Source organism: Perna viridis, chromosome 13 (genome assembly GCF_037379345.1).
Source record: "Perna viridis isolate PV_CMFRI_1.1 ecotype Kerala chromosome 13, ASM3737934v1, whole genome shotgun sequence".
In the NCBI taxonomy this organism is placed as follows: domain Eukaryota; kingdom Metazoa; phylum Mollusca; class Bivalvia; order Mytilida; family Mytilidae; genus Perna; species Perna viridis.
The window spans coordinates 32,804,552-32,825,516 of record NC_142457.1 but is presented as its reverse complement, the minus strand read 5'-3'; the positions used below and the strand labels follow the sequence as shown (position 1 = coordinate 32,825,516).

General features: G+C 32.7%; 1 protein-coding gene across 7 annotated transcripts in view; it reads right to left on the bottom strand.

Moving 5' to 3' along the window:
• Positions 1 to 205: 205 nt before the first annotated feature.
• LOC148600390 (uncharacterized) overlaps positions 206 to 20,965 on the bottom strand; it is a 42,493-nt gene continuing 21,733 nt past the window's right edge. For 2 of the 7 annotated variants that reach the window (XM_088558016.1, XM_088558022.1), the window contains exons 13-29: positions 20,422 to 20,445; positions 19,164 to 19,272; positions 18,034 to 18,804; positions 17,411 to 17,527; positions 16,338 to 16,694; positions 14,517 to 14,615; positions 13,122 to 13,242; positions 11,599 to 11,807; positions 10,597 to 10,895; positions 9,816 to 9,827; positions 8,984 to 9,016; positions 6,971 to 7,235; positions 5,584 to 5,774; positions 4,272 to 4,466; positions 3,681 to 3,836; positions 1,910 to 2,530; positions 206 to 1,461 (exon numbers count right to left, since the gene is read on the bottom strand). In XM_088558016.1, the coding sequence (XP_088414142.1) occupies positions 1,213 to 1,461; positions 1,910 to 2,530; positions 3,681 to 3,836; positions 4,272 to 4,466; positions 5,584 to 5,774; positions 6,971 to 7,235; positions 8,984 to 9,016; positions 9,816 to 9,827; positions 10,597 to 10,895; positions 11,599 to 11,807; positions 13,122 to 13,242; positions 14,517 to 14,615; positions 16,338 to 16,694; positions 17,411 to 17,527; positions 18,034 to 18,804; positions 19,164 to 19,272; positions 20,422 to 20,445 (3,828 nt within the window). In that variant the 3' untranslated portion in view covers positions 206 to 1,212. The remainder of the gene's footprint in view (positions 1,462 to 1,909; positions 2,531 to 3,680; positions 3,837 to 4,271; positions 4,467 to 5,583; positions 5,775 to 6,970; positions 7,236 to 8,983; positions 9,017 to 9,815; positions 9,828 to 10,596; positions 10,896 to 11,598; positions 11,808 to 13,121; positions 13,243 to 14,516; positions 14,616 to 16,337; positions 16,695 to 17,410; positions 17,528 to 18,033; positions 18,805 to 19,163; positions 19,273 to 20,421; positions 20,446 to 20,965) is intronic. The other 5 variants (XM_088558018.1, XM_088558021.1, XM_088558019.1 and 2 more) reach the window with 4 other exon arrangements.

Sequence of the window (20,965 nt, the reverse complement as noted above, 5' to 3'; positions counted from 1 at the left end):
CCCCCCCCCCGCAAATAAAAAACAAAAACAAAAACAAAAAAAAACAAACAAGAAAAGAAAAAAAAAGAAAGAAATTCACTTTCTCTACACTAAACAAATATTTTTTTCTTCATGACTCATCTGAACTGAAATCCTACACTGTAAAAAAAATTAAAGAATGCTGTGTTCAGTTTCACCACCAGTGATACCAAGGAACAAAAAGAACTTAATGCATTAATGTTTATTCAAGCAATAATATGTCAATAAATAATTATAAAAATGTATATCAAACACACTATGTATTCATTCAGGAGATCCAGTATTGGGATTCTTCATTGTATCAGTCTTTTTTATGATTATGACTAATAATTGCTATGATTCACAAAACATATTTTTATTACATTGGAAGACTTGATTCAAAATAAATAAAACAAAAAAACTACATGACACAAAGTTTTTCATAAACTATTCTTTTCATGCTAATTTTTTACACTAAATATTTTTAAATGACAAAAGCAATAATTCATATAAACTAATTATAATTAATTTTTATATTGACAGATTAACAACCAATATTTCAATGTCATAACCTTTCTTTTAAAAAACATCTTCCTAAACTTGATGTATTTTTCCTTTCAGTAAAGTTGAATACAAATATACAAGTATTTAAATGTTGATATGTGTATAATATATATTTTGTTTGAAGAGTGAAAAAAGACAATGCATTAAGTATCATGCAATTTGAAAGCTACAAGATCACATGTTTGTACTTTGACCTCTGACCTTTGTAAATAAAAATATGAAGCAAAAAAAAAAAAAAATGAAACTTTGACTAACTACAATTTTTTCCAAAAATTCTGTCTTAGTTTTTAAATAAAAAAAACTCTAAAAATAGTATACTTTTTATCTCTTCCTCTTTTTTGTTATGGTCTATCAAACAGAGTACAAAAAATACATCTAATGCTTTTTATTTGCAAATTACCATTTTTGAGAGATATTGTTTCATATGATGAAAAATAAATAGCTGTACAAGGAATTTTTTTTCCTTTAAATTAAAAAAAATCAAGGCATAGTACTACAGTGTAATACAGTGTAATACATGTAAACAATGGGAATGGATGTAACACAAATATAGAAAAAATGTTTAACATTTTCAAAATATATGAAAAATTATGAATAAACTGCAAAACCCTGTGACATACAGCAAGCATAGCATGGCAATAAATGTCAATTTTATGATGTCGTTTGACGACGCACTTTGGTTCTCACAACCTGCAACATGATGAGTTTACGTGCTCCAAACTTGTCACCAAGGGCAACAATGGTGCCTTTATCCTGGCTCAAGGTCACATTGAAAACATCAACACCTGTATTGAAGGCACAAATCTCACTTCCATTCTTTGTTCGCCAAAGACGAATGGTGCCGTCCTTGCCGCCAGAAACTATAATCTCATTATCTGCTGATATAGCTGAACACCAAACCTGAAAAAGGAATATTATCATTAAATTTGCGATGTATTTGATCATAACTTTCAGGCTATCTCCTGCCAAAATGTGATCAAAATTCTGTGTTTATTTATAAATTTTATAAAGTCATTCCTTATAATTTAATTTTAGTATCAAAATTCAAGGAATAAATCAGCAGAAAAGGTTGATGACATCACAGTCACATGACAGAATTTGGTCTATGAGATGAGGTAAAAATTTCTTATCCAATAAGAAAGAGTGTTACATCTGAAATTAAATTATTAGCAAATAATCATCAATTATTGAAAAAAATCTTCATTAATAAATAGGATAACCATTTGATTATTGTGAATAACCAAAATCTGAACTGAGAATGCTAATGCACAGAACACGCTTTAAAAAAAAAACATCATTCTTTTTTATTGTAACAAATAACTACAGTATTAACATCATAAACACTGACCTCATCAGTGTGACCTCTAAGAGTCCTTGTAGGTTTTTCTGTTGACATATCCCAGAGTTTCATTGAGTGATCAGCAGACGCAGACACCAGAAAATTATTGTCCTGTGAGAGAGTAACGGCTTTAATCTCACCACTGTGGGCGTGGCGTCCTGCATCAAGCAGCTGCCTCTCAGGCTGTCCTGTCTTCAAATTCCAGACTACCAGATCACCATTACGTAAACCTGTGCAGGCTTCTTCATGAGGCAAAATGGCAGTACATTCTGGATTAGCATCTAATTGTAGAATGTTTGCATCATTTATATTGTAACTGGTTAATGTCATGTCAAAAACAACAAATTCTGCACAGTTTTCAAAAGAATTTGAAAACCCTGCTACACAGTAGCGATCATTCTGTGATAAAGCTAAGTAGTTCATATAATCGTTGTTTCCTACAGGGGCATCATATCTCATTTCTTTAATTGGTTGATTTCCAAGTAAGTCCCACACAACTATACTTGAAGCATTACCAAATTTATCTGACCGTCCAAACACCACTTTATCTGGATCTGACATGACACACAATGCTGAACAGGCCTCATCCAGACTCATATCTAAAGGCTTTCCTGTTACAAAGTCCCATATCTGAAAATAAATTGATTGATTCACTGTAGATAAAGTCCAATGCAGATATTTCATGCATTTCAGGGCAAAAACGTTTTACTCAATAGAATAGACCCTGCTATGTACTAATCTAACAAGCTTAGTCATGTCTTTGATGTGCTAACAGAAACAACAGGCCACAGGTAGGCATATTGTACCACTTGGACACATTATTCTCACTTTGAGTAAGAAAGTCATTACTCCATCTCCTAAATGCCACATGTTTTGTGAAGAAGCAGTTACTACCAATTTTAAAGTCTATGGTGTGACACAGCAAAAAATGGAACCTAAACCTTCAGCACTGGAGTTAACTACCACAAAAATATCAATAATAGAACATGTAGCCTCTAATACATGTATTATGCAAATTCAATGTGTATTAAATGGAAATGCTTCCTTGATGTATTTGCTTGCATTTACACTATAAGTTGAATGAGCTTTCTATGAAAGCAGCATTAAGAAAAGATATAGCTATAAATTTGTGGAATGTAATTTAATTTTATTTAAGCCAAATTTGAATGTAGTAGTCATCGAGCCTGGGTTAAAGTTGCCAACACATGAAACTTCATGAATTTTAAAACAGTCAATTAAGGACTTTTTACAGACAACAGCATAGTAGCGTGAAACCAGTCTAACAAGACAACCCACTTCATAACAGATTCAATATATATTGAATTTATGCAAACCTAACATTCATCTCCATCAAAATTTTGTTGAAAATTCTGATGTAGGTTGGTTAACAATACTGTATAGAGGGTTATTTAGGTTATTTTAAGGCAAAACTTGTTGAGGGTTTCTTATTTTGGTGGATGCTTAGTGGTGCACAAATAATGAGTAGGTTAATATATAAAATAAAAGAGCTGATTTCTCTGTTATGAAACTAGATACACTGAATGAACTTTGCCAACTTGAGATTCAATGTAGTTGGAGCATTTTCAGACTAGGGTTAGTAAAAATTGAGAAGTATCCCTTTTAGCCCAGGGATAATTTTTTAAGTGAATTTATTTTTGATTTTTTTAGACAGACCATTAAAATGTGCAAAAAATAGCAACCCTGTGACAATTACCTGCTATATGGTAAACTATCTACCACAGCAACTTCTACCCATTCCCCCACAACAAAGAATACTGACCTGTAATTTTTTCACTGTGACACCTTTCCTCGTGGAATATTCATTAATTTCAAGGTCAGCATGTACAGCACCAACAAGCAACCGCTCATTACAAGCCAAATGAAGATTGGTTGAACCAATGGTGTCACCCTTCATGATTCTCAATAACTCTCCAGTCTGAAAGAAGTTAAAGGATGTTAATAAAACATAAAATGTTTCACAGGATGCAGCTTGATAGGACTGCAGATTTCAAAAAAAGAACAGTAAAAAAAAATCAAGAAAAGTCGTCATGTGACTATTTCCAACTAAATTCAAGGATTGAGTAATCATCTGAAAAAGAAATTAATCATGCAACACATACAACATGTAATAAAAATCTAATTCATAAGTTTGTTTTTGTGCACTTCTAATATTTGCAAAGCATTGGTTATTTATTACCTAAAAATGAGTGCACTTTTCCTAAAATTTGCAAAGCATGTACTATAAACCATGAATTTTATTACTTTTGTTGTCAGCCTTAAAAAATACACTGAGGCATTTGTAATTTTCATAATATCCGTTTTTTTTCATGCACAAAGTTTTGTTCCCAAAGAGATTGAAATTGACTTTTACCTGCATATTCCAGACTTGTGGTGGTCCTAGTGTTGATCCAGTGACTACAGTTTTACCATCCTCATTCATCAAACAGCAATCTACACGGACTTCATCACCAGCAGCTCCTGGTGTGACAGCTCCACCTGTTGAGTGATATGTCACCAGCTGTTGGATACCTTGGTTGTTAATCAAAACGGTTCTTACATTCTGGACCTAGAGTACAAGATATAAAATATTGCTTATCTCTTTATTTTGCAAATTTTGGGCTTTTTAATGATAACAAAATGCTGGTTAGTTCTAGGAATATCACTACATGAATTAGTCACCAAAAATAATAAAAAAATAGATTTTCTTAGGTGCGGCCCAATTTAGTACCCCTTTAACTTCAAAACGGTTAAAGATAAGTGATATCAATATTTGTCTTCAAAATCATTTAACTTACAAATTTTTGGGCCAAAAATAGACATGTTTTTACTATGGTACATCTAATGAAAGGTAATCATGGATAAAAGAAATAAAATGCAAAAATTGAATTATCGTTTTCAGGACCTACAAAAATGTGTTTAGTAGAAAACTATACCATCCTTGAAGATTTGGAGGTGTTAATCATGGACAGTCACAAATTGAATTTACTTGCAACATCTTAGCAGAGCCAGTAAATAATTTTTTGTGACTGTCAAATCAAGATTGCTGACAAAATATCTTCAAAAATATAAAAGCTACACATCAACTTTTATTAATTTACATTTGTATGTTCCACTGGGCCTATATGCTCCATTTCCCTTTTTTAAAATCATAAAACATTTCTTGCACACAAAGTCTTCCATTTTCCACAAATAAATATAGATTCTCCTTCACCAATGGTTTCATTTCTCCATTCAAGATGGTAAAATCTAAATTTTCAACATGCAAGCTTTACACAGGCAGATATTTTTCACATGAAATTCATGTTAATTGAGCTTCACATGAAATTAACATGAACTTCACATGAAATTTACATGATTTTCATGTGAAATTCACTGAACATGAATTGCATGCGAACAACTCGTGCGAATTTCAAGTGAAGGCTTGATACACATGAATTTCAGATGAACTCTGTCACAAAGTTTATTTGCTCAGTTCAGGTGAAAATCATACTTTAAAATAATTTAAATCAAGAATAGGCTCAAGGAGAAGGGGTTTCTTCCATGAAATCTGATAGAAACCTTGTAAAGATTAAAATGGTAGAAAAATTCTAGCAGAAATTTAATTTTAGACACTCAGTGGTTAAAAAGTTACATGCATTTTTAATCACAGGCTGTGAATGGGAGAAACATGTTTGGCATTTTACCTGATAATTGGATTGACTTTGCATTGTATTCATGGTGTTATATCTGTTCATTGTACTGGTTGCTCCTACACCCATCATGGTACCGGTTCCAGTAGCAATGTCATAGTCAGCTGTTGTAGATTCTCCATCCATAACAGAACCTCCACCCATTGTGCTTGTACTATACATTCTGTTGTGAGTGTAAGATCCACCTACAAAGTATTCACACCATTTAGACAGGGGTGAAAAAAAGCACTCTTGGTCCACCACTAGTATACTACAGTATAAAAAGATTTTTAAAATTTAAGAAAAATTATATTATATTACTTTTTTTTTAAATTTTAAAAATCTTTGATACTGTAGTATACTAGTAAATTCATAAAGTTAAACTAGAAAATTATTACTGAAGTCAGGTTCAAAGTAAGAAAATTTGTCCAGCTTGTCGAGCCGGCTAAAACTAAACCGGCTTAAAGTAAAGTTTATTTACCCTTGTACTTATGACTTAACTTTTTTTCTTTGTGTGTGTGGGGGGGGGGGGACAAGTTTATCTTCCTTTATGTAGTAAACTTTTTTTCAATGTTGTCAAGATTTATGGGATGTAAAACAAAAAAAATGGGGGAGTGGGTTTATCATTTACCATACTTGACAACACTGAAAAAAAGTTTACTACATAAAGGAAGATAAACTTGTTTCCCCTCCCCTAAAGAAAAAAAATTAACTCCCACTTACAGCTTTATTATAATGTGTGACAGACAAACGGACAGCAAAATACCATATGTCCATCAAAAGACAGCTAGAAAAATTTGTAGATTAAATCTATCCTACATACTGGAAGTCATACAGACACAATACAAATGGCTTGATTCAAATACATACAACTTTGTATGTTCACACAATGTTTAAATGAATTTAAGATGACTTTTTTTTTATTCAGTTTGTTACATTGTGTATGTAGATTGTCTCTGTTACAAGTGTTCATATTTAGGTCATGTTTTTTGGGGTTTTGATGTATTTGAATCATCTCACTGCTGTCGCTTTGGTATTTTTTTTGGCCGATATTTCATTTGATATAAATAAATGTAAGGTGAAATTTCATGTGAAAATCACATGAATTTCATATAAATCTTGATTCACATAAATTTAGTGTGACCTATTTTCACCTGTGTAAGGATTAAATTGCAAAAATGTGAATTTTTTTGGTGTCTGGTTATTTTGGTGGTTTTCTCCCAAAACAGGTATGTTTTATTTTGATGTGTTTAGGTTTGGTAGTTAATAAACATTTTCATTGACAATTCTAGCAGTCACCATTTTTGGGGTGTTCAATTTTGGCACTTTAAAGACAGGTGCCAAACAGGCCAAAATAAAAATACTTAAAAAATTTTCCAATTTAAGGTATGATTTTACCAACCTGTACCATAACCAGTCCCAGTTCCATATCCAGAGACGCTGCCACCTCCTCCCATCGTCCTGGTAGTTGTAGATGTGTATTCACCAACAACACCATAACCGCCACCAGTACCACCTCCAATACCAGCAGCTGATGAACTACCCATGGTATATCCACCACCAACGTAACTACCATCGGCTGTTAAGGTTGAAGTTTGTTGGTAGGAAGTGAATGCAGAACTTCCTCCTCCGCCAGCACCTCCAGCACCACCATTCATAACAGTAAGCTGAAATAAAGGATGTAAATGTAGGAAATAATTTGTGCTGAAAAAAAAAGGGAAATTTCAGATTTCAAGAAGTTTGTGCCATTGCAGTAAATAAACTGAAATTATTCTACAATCTTTTTATATTATTGAATTTTTATTTAAAAAAAATGCATACTTGAATATAGGTTTGAACAACCGAAGGCCATTAAGATGTAGCTAATCATAATCATATTAGTTTTTTAAACACAGTTTCCAGTATATAATACAACATGTTGCCCTATGACCTATGTAAATCAGGTATAAAAAATGTTATAAACAGTATTAAGATGGTACTGTTATTCCATATATATGTACAGTGTACATTTATTGAGTAAAATAAATAAATCACCATGCATTTCTTTTTATGTAAATACGGATTACAGTTTAAAATGATTATTTACATATATGGCATGGTGACATTAGTGAAGTAGTTGCTATTTTTCAAAAGAAAATGAAGCATTATTTTGTAAAGATATCTTTTTTTCAAACAGCTCCCTTTTCCAAAGTAAAAGAAGTGCTTTATTCATTTCAAATGCAAAAGCAGTCAAAAGATAGTTTGAAATGTGGAGATCAGAAAAAGAATATTTGGCCTTTCCACTATCCACCAAACAAGTGAATTAACCTTGATTGAAACTAAAAAAGTGCATGTTAAAAAGCAGTAAATTGATTAATTTGATAATCAGCCAAGATTACAATCAGTCTGATTAAAGCATGTACTTTCAGGGATTGTTTTAGCAGGGATAGAACTAGAATTTAAAAAAATGAGGGGTGTGAGAGCAGAGTGGTTGATACTAAGGAGTATTATTAAGGTTTCATACAAACAGTATTGGTTTTTGTCTAATAATGGAGGAGTTACTATTGTTCCTATTTAATCTTGCCAGGATTCAGTAGCTGTTTCTAACATTTTTGTACTATGTTCCCCTTACAAAAAATTGTACCCTTGACCAATTTATGTGTAATTGAACCATTCATTAAAGTTTTGACAAACCAAAATCATTTATTTTTTACTTAAGTCTCCTTTCCCCACAATAAAATGTTCCCCTAGACTGATTTTTGTGAAAATCATTACCATCCAAGATTTAATTAGTACTAACCATTCACCAAAGTTTGAAGGAAATCGATAAAAATGGAGGCCTATTGAGGTGACAAGAAATTGTGACACAGGTCAAAACATTATACCCCTTGTAACTTCCTTAAGTGGAGTATTAAAACTAATAATACTGTCAGAAAAAGTAAGACAATTCTGAGTATGTTATACCTTGAAGTAAGGTATCTTTATTTGCAAGCATTCATGTATAATTTTGTCATGCACATCAAAATTCTCATGAAGTTCTATGAATGTCCATTAAATACAAGAGAAGTTGGGCTTACAAGATGCTTGTTCAAGACAAGTGATGGATTCCTTTTAACAGAGGAATATACAGTTCCCCAGAATTTGAATCCACCTTGAGAAGAAATCATGCAAACTTAACACAATAAATTCAAATATGCTTTTAAAGTGAAATTCACTTTTAATACATGAATGTCGTGAAATTTATGTGAATTCATTCACAGATTACTTGCACAGGTGAAAATCATGTGAAATAATTTTACTTGTGTACCCCTCCAAACTCTACTACACAGAGTTAAACAATCCAAGGGGGGTTTAAATTGAAAATGTCATCAAAATTCAATGAGACATGCAAAAAAAGTACATGCTTAATTCTGAAAAATTGTAATAAGGTTCATACCTCTGTTTCAGGGTAGATAAAGAAAAATTCAGACTGGGAAGAAACAAACAAAAATCCATTATGGCCATTTCAATCTGTTGGGAGTAACAATTTGGTTACTTTTTTTAGAGGCTTAAAGGTTATATCAGATTGGCTTTCTTTATAATTTCTAGCTTGATTATATAGTTCTTTTATGATTTATTCTCTGAATTCTCCATTTTCATTACTTGGAACCTTTTTCCACTGTGGAATCAATTCTTTCATAAAATAAATGCCCCCTCCATCCCTGCTAAAAACAAATTGTTACTCCCCAAGTTGTAAAATCTTAGCATTACATTCAAAACCATTATCTCTTCATGAAATGCTTACTCATTCTTAACTGGGAACACTAGTATAATTTCTTATACCGGTATCTCCATAAAAAGCACATGCATAACAAAAATTTGAATGGAATAATTGAGATGATAATTGAAAATTATCTGTGAAAGCAGAAAAAAGCAAAACATTTAAATTTAAAGCAAAATATGAGCAAGATCAACTAAAATTGATTTTTTAGCAGTAATAACAATCAAAACAAAGCAACTGAGCAAGGTAGGCAATAAATAACAATGTTTATTGATTTTTTACTGGCAAGGTAGGCAATAAATGACAATATTTACTGAATTTTTACTGGCAAGGTAGGCAAAATAGCAATATCTGTTGAATTTGTTCTGGCAAAACAGGCAAAAAATGACAATGGCTATTGAATTTTTCTGGTAAGGTAGGCAAAAAAGAGAATGTCTGCTGAAAGTTGTTCGGGCAGACTGGTGCACAATTAAACACTTATTAGCAAGCAAATCAAACATATACTTACTTCTGTGTCCAACTGTTTGAGAGTGAAGAAAAAAAAATCTTAAAACACTTCAAAGAGTAATCAAGGGAACCAAGGTTATAGCGGTAGTCAAAAGAATGCAATCCAGGGACAAAGACCAGACATGGAAAACAGACATACACAACAAAGAACATAAAGTAACTAAATTAATACATACAAAGTAACAAAAGCAAATGAGCAACTCGGACTCCACTAAAAACTGGGAGCATGGACTAGGTGCACCAGTAAGGTAAGTGTCCTCTGCTTTTCTAGATACACCTGCCACAAATTTGTTGATGTGATTACAACAGCTTTATGCTTTTAAAGGTTGATTGATTGATTGATTTTCGTATTGGGGAGACACTCCCATAAAATTTATGAAAAGTTTATAATCTCCAAAATAAAAGTGTAAGAATTGTTAAAGGTTTTTTGAATAATTACATAAAAAAATTATGCCTATAAGTAAAAAACTACCACATGCAACAGTGTCAATGAAGGAAATTCTCCCACATTAACTGTTCCAAAGGTTAACAGGTATAGATAAATCTAGTTCAAGTTACTGAAAAGTAAGTTACACTTATAGAAAACCTGCTTAAATTATTTTTTGACTTTTTACCTATACAGTCTCTAAACAGAAAACCTGTCTTATAAGCTCTGTTAAGGGAAAGGCATTTATATTGGTTTGCTGTTATTGGTTGGAAATTGTTAACAGTACATTTAATGTATATTCATAAATTCTAAAATTTTTAGGACTGGTCCCCTCTATTTAAACTTTCCTGCTTACCTTAGCTCCTCCACCACCTCCTCCTGCACCAGAACCAGCAGCAGCCGAACTTCCACCTCCACTACCTATCAATGCCTGAGTTACAGAAACGTTGGTTGCTGTGGGAGATGATATTGACATTTTGGCTCCACCTCCACCACCACAAACAGGAGTACCAGGCTTCAAGCCATTGAATGCCCATATCAGACTGGCTAAAAATGCCAAAGTACCAAGGATCGCTCCCATGACAGCACCAGCACGGGCACTTCCTGCCCCTCCAACACCGACAGGGATCGTACCGATTCCACTTCCTGTCAGACCTACAATCATATTATACTCATAATTCATTTTTATGTAAACTGAACAGTTATCAGTCATTGGGCTTACTTTAGATAAGTTTCAATGTACCTATACAGCATATCCACATTTGTTTCATGTAAGAATAGTTTTTATACTCTGCAAAAGACTCCAGTATTAATCTCCTTTTAAACAGATAATTCCTTTATTTACCTTATACAACAGGTCCACCCACTAAATCCTGGTAATGACCTCTACCTCTATTTTTTCCAGTTTGTTTATTGTTGTATTTTCCCACCACTGTCCAAGGTTAAGGAGAGGATTGAACCCCACTATTTACTTTTAGTGCCTGTAGTACAATGATTGTTGTTTTTTATGCTCCTTGTTATTTGTTTTACATTTTGTCTGTAGATTAGGTTATCTTTTATGAATAGTGTCACTTCATTTATTTTAGGGCCTTTTACAGATTGGGTTTTGTCCATCATTGAAGTCTTGTGTGGTGACCTGTAGAAGTTTGAAGACTTGTGTGGTGACCTGTAGAAGTTTGAAGACTTGTGTGGTGACCTGTAGAAGTTTGAAAACTTGTGTGGTGACCTGTAGAAGTTTGAAGACTTGTGTGGTGACCTGTAGAAGTTTAATTGTTGATTACTTGACTTTTGATGGATGACTATCTGACTATCTCAATGGCAATCATACCACATCTCCCATTATTATATCTCTATTTACCTGAAGAAACAGGTCCACCAGACCCTTGTAATGACCCTCCTCCACCAGAAAGGCCACCTCCTCCGCCAACTCCAGTTCCACTACCTCCACTGGGTCCCCCGGCACCAAAACCTCCAGGGACTACCACTCCACCTCCTCCGATATCCCCAGGAATGATATAAGGTCCACCATTAGGAGGGAGAGGAATTCTTGGTGGCGCTGTTGGTTTCCTAAATAAAAAATATATTATTACATCAATTTGTCTGATATGTTTCTCTCTCATTTATCCCTTCAATGAGTAGCATGACAGGTGTCTTGTAATGAAAGACACAGGAATTGCTCACCTACTTCCAATTCACTCTTTTTAAGTTTGTCCAGATCTTTTAAATATGTACATCTTCATGTAGACTTGTTACAAGTCCTTCTTTATTATATATATGACACAGAAAATCTATGTAATTATCCTCTCTGATAATGCAACTTCTAGCTGCTCCCCACAATAATTAGTATACGTAGCAAAACATGGACTTTTATCCATAACTTCTCTGGAAATTTCATGAAAATCCTGTGGGTGGTTTAGGGGGAGTTGTGCTGAAGAGGTTTTAACATGTAAAACCCTTAACTTGGATTTTCTCCCTTTGGAGTCCTCATACAGTTATCATATTCCTTAATGCATACCTACAAATGATGCCCAACCTTCCTTTTAAATTTTATCAAAATCACTTGTGGGGTTTAGAAGGAGTTGTGCTGACAAGTTTAACACATGTAAAACCCGTACGTTGAATGATCTCCCTTTGGTGTCCTCTGAGAACTTATTCATTTATACATATCAATATATGAAGCCCTAACTTTCTGTAAAATTTCTTCAAAATCCCTTGAGAGGTTTAGGAGGAGTTGCATTGACAGGAAATGTAGACACATGTACAGATGGACAGACAGACAAACAGACAGAAGGGTCCCAGTGATTTTTCAACACTTTCTAAAAGGGCCCGTGCCTTTCAATCTGGGAAAAAAACTAGGAAATTTATAAGACAATTATATTTCATGATAGATCTGGTTACATGAGTCCCAAAATTGACATCTTTCTAAACAAATCATGAAAAGCTAAAATAGAAAAATTTCCAACTTTTTATGGTGAGCCTTGGCTGGTCATGTTAAATTAAAATAATCAATAGCAGGTTTTGTGAATTTAAGGGGAACATTTGGGAAAATAATTATGTTTATGACATTGTCTTATTTCCACTTTAATTCATATATACAAAAATTACTGTGAGGTGATTTCTATATACCCCCCCAGCAAACTTTGTTTGCAGAGGGATATAAAAAGGGCAAAACAGTCACTGATAATCAAACCATAAAAGATATTCCCTCCATGTACATGGATAATTATTATTATTTATAATTTTTCTATTATCTACATTTCTCATAAAGCGCTCTATTTATAAACAAAGCACTGTACACTATAAACATTTAACATAATAAATATTAAGAGATGTTTACTACAAGTAAATGGAGAATTAAAGATATTGCCTACATATACATACACTTTTTGGACAAGAACATAACCAGGTTTTCCATTTGTGATAACATTATAACTTCCCTTCCACGAAGCTCCAGCAGCAGAGTTTCCAAGATCAATAAACCTGTTGTTCTTGTAGAAGGCACCTGTAAATAGTCAGTGGTTTCAGATTAAATCTGTATTTTGATATCCCAATACAAGAAATTGCCACTTTACCAATTCTGTGGACCCATGTCTTTTTTCGTTAAATATTTCTATAGTGTCCCATTGAAGGGCTAAAAATCAGTTTTTTTCACATTAAAATGTAGGTCCATTGTAAAAAGACTAAGGACTGAGTGATCATCATTGTTCAAAAAGGGGAACGCTACAGTTACATTACAGCTCATGTGTTTTTTGCCATTTACACCACTTCATAGGGGAAAATTTTTGCCTTTTTAGGGCAATATCCCTAACAAAGAGTTGTCAGACAATTTTGACTTCATTTGATTTATTGGACACATTTGTAAGCCTTATAAAAAGGATCATTTCAGCAATTGAAAGCTATTGGCTAAACCTAACAGAGATGTATGCAAAAATCTGCTGTCTGACCCCATTGTTCTATTTTTAGAAACTACAGCCATGTTTTTTCAGCGATCAAAAATCTTTCATTTCGTTAAGGATACCCTATAAAACAAAAATGTCAATTTTCATTGCATTCTGTAGAGCAGTTTCTGAGGAGAATATTTTTTAATGTAATAACATCATTAACATGAAAAAACATCCAAAAAGGACAATAACTCCAACATGGGTCAACAAATTTTCACCAAAATTTGACCATAGATAGATCTCTTCATGCTGAATAATTCAACCCCATGTCAAATTTTGGTTAAACCTAACCGATTTAGAGATACATGCAAAAATCTGCTGTCTGACCCCAATGTTCAATTTTTAGTAACAGTGGCCATGCTTTATAACAGATCAAAAATCCAAACAATCATTTTGTTAAGGATGCCCTTTACAATAAAAATACCAACTTTCATTGAATTCTGTAAAGTAGTTTATTAGGAGAAGATTTTTTAAAATACTAAACCTAACAATTTAGGTGATATATGCGAAAAACTACTGTCTGACCCTTGTGTTCTATTTTTAGTAACAGTGGCCATGCTTTTCAACGGATCAAAAATCCCCACATCAGTTCTATGCACAATACCCCAAGGAACATTCAAAGTAAGTTTGGTTCCAATTGGTCATGTGGTGTCAGAGGAGAAGAGTTTTGAAAGAAATAACATTAAAAAAGGAATAATAAAAAAAATGGCAGTCTCAAGGAAAAAAATGGAGGAAACCAAAATTGCAATAACTAATGGATGCAATAATTCATAAATATACAGTAATTCACACAGGATTTATGTTCTATTACTGTATTTTTTTTGCATTAACAAACCTCCAATAATTCCAGTGAATGGATTCATAACATTGTTACTGGCATCAAGGTGTCCACCAATGTACACATACTTCACTTCATTAAACACTGAATGACTTGCTATAATATACAATAATATCATAATTATGGTGAGGAGATATTTCAGCAATTCTAGAGGTTGTCTGGCAAGCTATGCCATCTTAAAATTGTTAGCGAGTCAAGACTGATTGGCTTATCTTTATCGTTTTTTTAAAGTGTTGAGTACAGCATGCATTTTTAATATCATACTGTATTGGTAAGGTAAATACAGACTGATGTAATACCTATGGTTTTGGCTGGCCCTAAAATGATTATTAAAACCACCTCACTTATATGTACATAAAACCACAATCAAAGGTATAGGGGCATTAAGCCATGAATATTGCCTTAAAATATCAACTCTGTTGTGATAACATAAAAAAGTTCATAACATAGTAAAGTATATAAATAAAAGGAAAAGTAATATTTTTTGGCATTAGTTCACTGTAATGACATCATAATGGTGCCATAATTTTATGTTATTTAGCAAATTAGCAAAAACTGCTTAGAATTGTCAATTTTGTTGTTTTTTTTTCAGACATATTTACATCCAGAAAACTATGTTCACACCCAAGAAACAACTTTACATTTTCACAAATGATAAAATATGTAATAACATATGTATTCACTAAATATGAAGTTGATTCTTGGGTGTGGACACCATTTCCTTGCCAAATATAACCAGAAAGTGACTAAAAAGTACAAAATGTAACAGAAGATGTGATTGTCGGTAATTTTCAAACACCAAAAAAAAAAAAAAAAAAAAAGAAAAAAAATAAATTATAATGATTATGTAAAGGTACATGTATCTGAGGATATCAATTTTCATGGTTAGTAAATAGGAAAAAGTACAATAAGGCACATTTTTGGCCCCTCTGCGACTAAAATTTAAAAAAAATTGATATGGAGAAGTTTTTTAGCATGTTTAACCACTTTTATTTTCCACTGTTTTTACTTCAAATTGACGACAATCATACAAAAACTAAGGTAGTAACCAATGAATAATAAATAGTGATAAAACTTAATCTACATGCAAAAACAAAAACTGAATATTAAGAAACTGTAAAAACAAAAAAAATATGTTCCTTTTCCTAAATTGACAACATGAATTAGCAATATATATAAATAAAGCCTACCTTGTTGTGTAAAAACTGGGAAAAAAAAAATTATTAAGAAAAATCAAAGTGCTGCTAGAACTCAAGGTTTTTGATTTTGAGGATGGACAAACTTTCAAAGATTACACGATGTATAATAAAACTGTAATCATACATTGTGTTTCCAATATTATTTAGAACTGTTTCTTCTTGATTTGCAGAAACTGAATGTCAATCTTTATTACTGATTACTGATTTGATGAAGCATTTACTGTAATCAGTAAATCAGTAATTAAACAGTATCACACACATTTACAAAGTGTTCCACTTCATCTTTTTCACAAATTTTTAAATCGGTCCAAATATTAATTTGTATCTACATTCAAAACTATTTTAATTGAGTATTTATCCTAACTGTAATTGAATACCACCCCCCCTCCCCAGTAACCCATTGGTCAAAATATAAACAAAGTCATCAAACAGGAAGCTGATGTTGCTTCAGTCTGAAATCCCTTGATCTAGTGTACCTACATAGAGTTTCCGACCAAACTTTATATATGGCTATAATAAGCAGATGAAGTTAAATTTGTAAAGAAAAAGATGTAGACAGACACCTTGATCACTATATACCTCCCACAAAGTAGGAGTATAAAAAAATATCAAAAGAAACCTTGATGAGCCTTGGTGACCTGTTCTCCATCAACTGTCAGAAAACCTCCATCGGCTGTCCTGGTAAACTTCACCACATGATATCTCCCATCATTCAATCTGGCATCATCAAATCTAATCTTGGTCTCACCACTTCCTGTATTGTATACACCCACCATATACCCATTTTCTAGCCGCAGTTCGATAAACTCATTAGCACCACCACTATCAATTCTCACAAGGATACCATTGGGTTCTTCTGTCATAAAACCAAAGGCTATATTGTCTTCCGCAGAGTTTTGAGCGTTGATTAGGTCATATTTAATGACCCCGTATTTCTTGTTTACTAACTGCTTATTGAAGTAAACTCCAACTGGATCTAAACAAATAAAAAATGTTAGCTGTTAGAAAACTAAACATATCTAGAAATTTCCTGAGTATGTGAGCAAAGAACAAAATGTACTACGAAGACACTTGGTCATCATCCTTATATTGGGTAATTTTTGCAGGGTGCTTATTAATTTTGTCATATTTTAGCAGCTTGTTTAAATAAATTCCACAAAAGTTTACTTACTTAAGGTTTAAGTACTTTTTGCACCTCTAAACATCTGCCATAATTTTCGCCTACCTTTTTTTGCCTAAAAATTGCCAAATTTTACACACATCCCCTATTGTTTTAGGCATTGTTAGACATACGGGAGAATGCTTTGGTATATACATAGTAACAAAGTGCCCATAGGTTTTGTTATTATGTGTTGTATACAAGTTTAATTATAAGAAATTTAAATGAAATTTTTGTTATGAAATCTAAACACTTTTAAAACATGATATCTAAGTCATTATAAGGGATGAAGCTTCAGTGAAGTCTTATAGATGTAGATGCTCTGAAACATGAACAGCTCAAAATCATTCTGTCGAAAGTGACATATGCAGTTAGGAAGTGATTGTTCAAGCCTTTGAAGCAGACACACAGCCTGTGTCATAGAATGTTTCACATTTCTTTTTCGTTTGAGACATCATCCACAGTAAGTACAAATAGCTCTGTACCTCTAAAGAAAAGCGTAAAATCATATCATTTCAGACTAAATGACTTACAATCCAGACACCTTGGTCCATAGTAACCAGTAAAGTCACACATACACTTAGGGGAGTTAACTTGTGGTAAACATATTCCACCATTTGCACATAATTCTGAAGCACAAGCTTGAATCTCTGTAAAAATAAATAAAAATACATGAATTATTAGCTGTAGTTTATGACTTCAATTCTATTTTAATGCTGCTGGTGGCAAACTGAAATATCTAAAATATTCTATATCAGACCCAACACATTTTGTCATTGATTATTGCCATTTAAATTGAACTGATACCAATATCAGTACCTTTGATAACATATTATATATTGGTGGTATTTTATGGTTATTGTATTTATTTCAATGGTTATTATGGAAATTCATACAGAATTGGTTCAACTTTTGATAAAGACCTAGAGAGGCCCCTGTGTGATTTAAATAGCAAGAACTCTAGGCAGAATTCTGCCTTCTTTTATATCAATGTGTCCTACTTTATTACAACTCAATACTTTCTTCAAGTTAGAATATTAATATTATTAAAAGAGATATTCAAATAAAACTCAAAGACTGGGTAAATAAATTATATTATATTTCACCCTATATTTTCTGGTTTCAAGGTGTGTCAAATTAAACAGAATCAACTTACCTGTACATTGATTGATAATAGAATCTTTGTTATCAGCACTAGCTATCAGGTCAGGTGACTGTCCATTCATATCGACAGAAGCCAGGCATCCCATGAATCCATGGGTAGACTGGATCTTTGTTTTCACAATCGGATCCTTAAACATACTAGAAGGTAGCCCTCCAAAGTACAGGTAACCAGTCAGATCAAGTCCCTGGTTGCTAGGTATTTCAGTATTACGTGAAGTACCGTCGACTGTCACATGATAGTTACGTTTTCCACCCTGTTGAATTTCTCTGACATCAAACATGTGCCATTTATTATCAGAGATTTTTTCAGGGGTTGGTACAACAGTTCTTTTTGTACCGAAACCATTGTCATGAACAAAGTTCAAGAAGCCATCAACAATTTCTATAGCAACAAATTTACTTCCTGGTCCCTTACTGTACAAAATGGCTCCATTATCTTCTTTTGTCTTGAAATTAAAGGAAGTTCCGAACTTCTTGCCCACAAATATTGGACTAAGCTGAGAGAAGACTTCTCTAGTTGCATAAGTGACAGGACGGTAAATAAACTTTTTCATATCACCAGGGGTTGTGATCCAAATTACTTTAAAATATGAATCAGGGCGTCTGCTTCTCAGGTCAGTAAATAGGTCAGTTTTGTCCCAATACACATTTTGCATGATACCAAGAAGATTTGGATGGTCTTCTTTAGATAGACCAGAGTCCCCAACTCCACCAAAGTATATTCTGTCGTATTTCAAGTAGAAGTTTTCTCCATCAATTGTATCTAAAAAAATAAAAAACTAGAAATAAAGTACAACCCTGATTTTACATGGCCAACAAGCAACATGGAAATGGGCAAATCTGAAGGAAATATACAGCAGTAAGAGAAACATAACGGTAAAATCTGGTTTTAAAAGTGAAATTCTGCTTTAAAGCAAAAGGAAATCAGGCCTGGAGGCAGATTCAGGGCAAATAATTCCCTGTATTACAATTAAAGGCTTAATCATCAAAGAATATGCCATTGTAGTAAATAATGTTTCCCAGATGCCAACACCCCTCCCCTAAAAATATTCAATATGTAGACACATACACACATTGTACTGATACTTCAGTAAGTAATCTCACACTTTAACATAAGTGTACCTTTGACTGGACTTTCTGAATCAACAGTAAGTTCTATTTGGTTACCACGTCGTTTTACATAAAGAGTATGCCATCTATTGTCATTCAAATTAGAGCCGACATAAAATTCCTACAAAATAAATAATACTGTTAAATATTTCCACTTTTTTATTTAAACCCCTATATGGAATCTGGTGCAGCATTGTCATTTGAGAATCCAGGGACAGGAGATTAAAACATCCTCTTTTCCTCAAAATTTGTTAAATCCATGCACTACATTGTAGAAAAGAAAAAAAGCCTGGTAGTCTGAAAGCATCCATTTTTTTCTTCAAAATCTTGGTACCTGAGCCTTATTCTAAAATTGGGTTTATATCAAGTTTTTCAAAGCTAATCAAAAGGTTGTATATCAAAGTTTCCTCACAACATTCACATTATTTCTTTCTGAAATTTGCATTGGGGACAGAATGACCCATTGAATGGGGTATAATCAAAGTTGCACATTTAATTCAGACAGATAGACAATACATTAGCAGATTTCTTACGTCATGATTAGGGTATGATATATTAAAACATGGTACTGCTATCTTCTAGCAAAAGAAAGATAACTCTTAAATCATAGGATATAACATGAAAACATTTAGGTCTCAGTATCGTATTAATTTTCCCATAGACTTCTATAGTGAAGTGCATATTTTTAGGATTTTTTAAAAAATATGTAAATTGATTCAATAAAACTTTCACTTATGTAGCATTTCTAAGGACATGTGAAAAAATAATTTCCCGCAAAGAAAATAGGGTGAGTCCACGAAGATCGGACAGAAAAGTAGTCTCGAACTATAAATAGCCATTTTCCCTACTTTCACTTTCGTTTTGCACTCACCAAACCAACCTTTTCAGTGAAACATTTTTATGATATTATGTTAGATTTTCTTTTAAAAAAGTTCTTCATCTTACAGTGTGATGTTTGCTCTATTTTATAAGTCATTGTTCATATCTTTTGACAAAATATTAGTTTGTAGAGAGGCAGAAAGAAAATGCACTATATTTTTATAGCATCCATGTTTTGACGTACACCTGCTCAGGGATATGCAATACGATACTGGTACCTTTATAAATAAAGGTTCAGATCACCAAAACTAAGCACAGACATGCATTGCAACTGAATTATAAGAATGCACAGTAAAACCTGTATAAAATGAACTCTAAATAATCCAAAAACCTGTCTGAACCAGACACTTTAAAGAAGTCCTGTCATGTAAAATAAAGTGTATTTACTTACAACTTTGGTAAACAGAACACCTGTCTAAACCATACAATCATATAAAAGTGGTTTGGTTAAAACAGATTTCAGTGTACTTGTATTTACATTTTAAGCAGAAAACAATTGTTTGAAGCCCTTATCATATGCAATGGGTTACAGGTCAAATCAAAATTAATTCAATTCACAAAAATAAAAAATATAGGCAATGGAATACACCAATATGCTTTAATGTTTTTAATTAAATATGGAGACATTGTGAAATAAATATTCTTTCAAATGTGTGTAAGCAAATGATGCAAAATAAAATGCTCCGTTGGAAGCTCTAATCAACAGGAAGTGGTCAAATTAAAGTTGGTTTAATTGATAAGTAAAACATTAGCAAATGAGAGGAGGAGTCGTACATATGTAAATTAAACAGTTATAAGTACCTTTAACATCTGTGAGAGACATGAAAGACAAAAAGGGTGATATTAATCATATAATGTTGAAAGGTTAATACAAAAACTGACATGATTATCAAAATATGACAATGTTTAATAAAAATATAAACATTCAAGTGCAC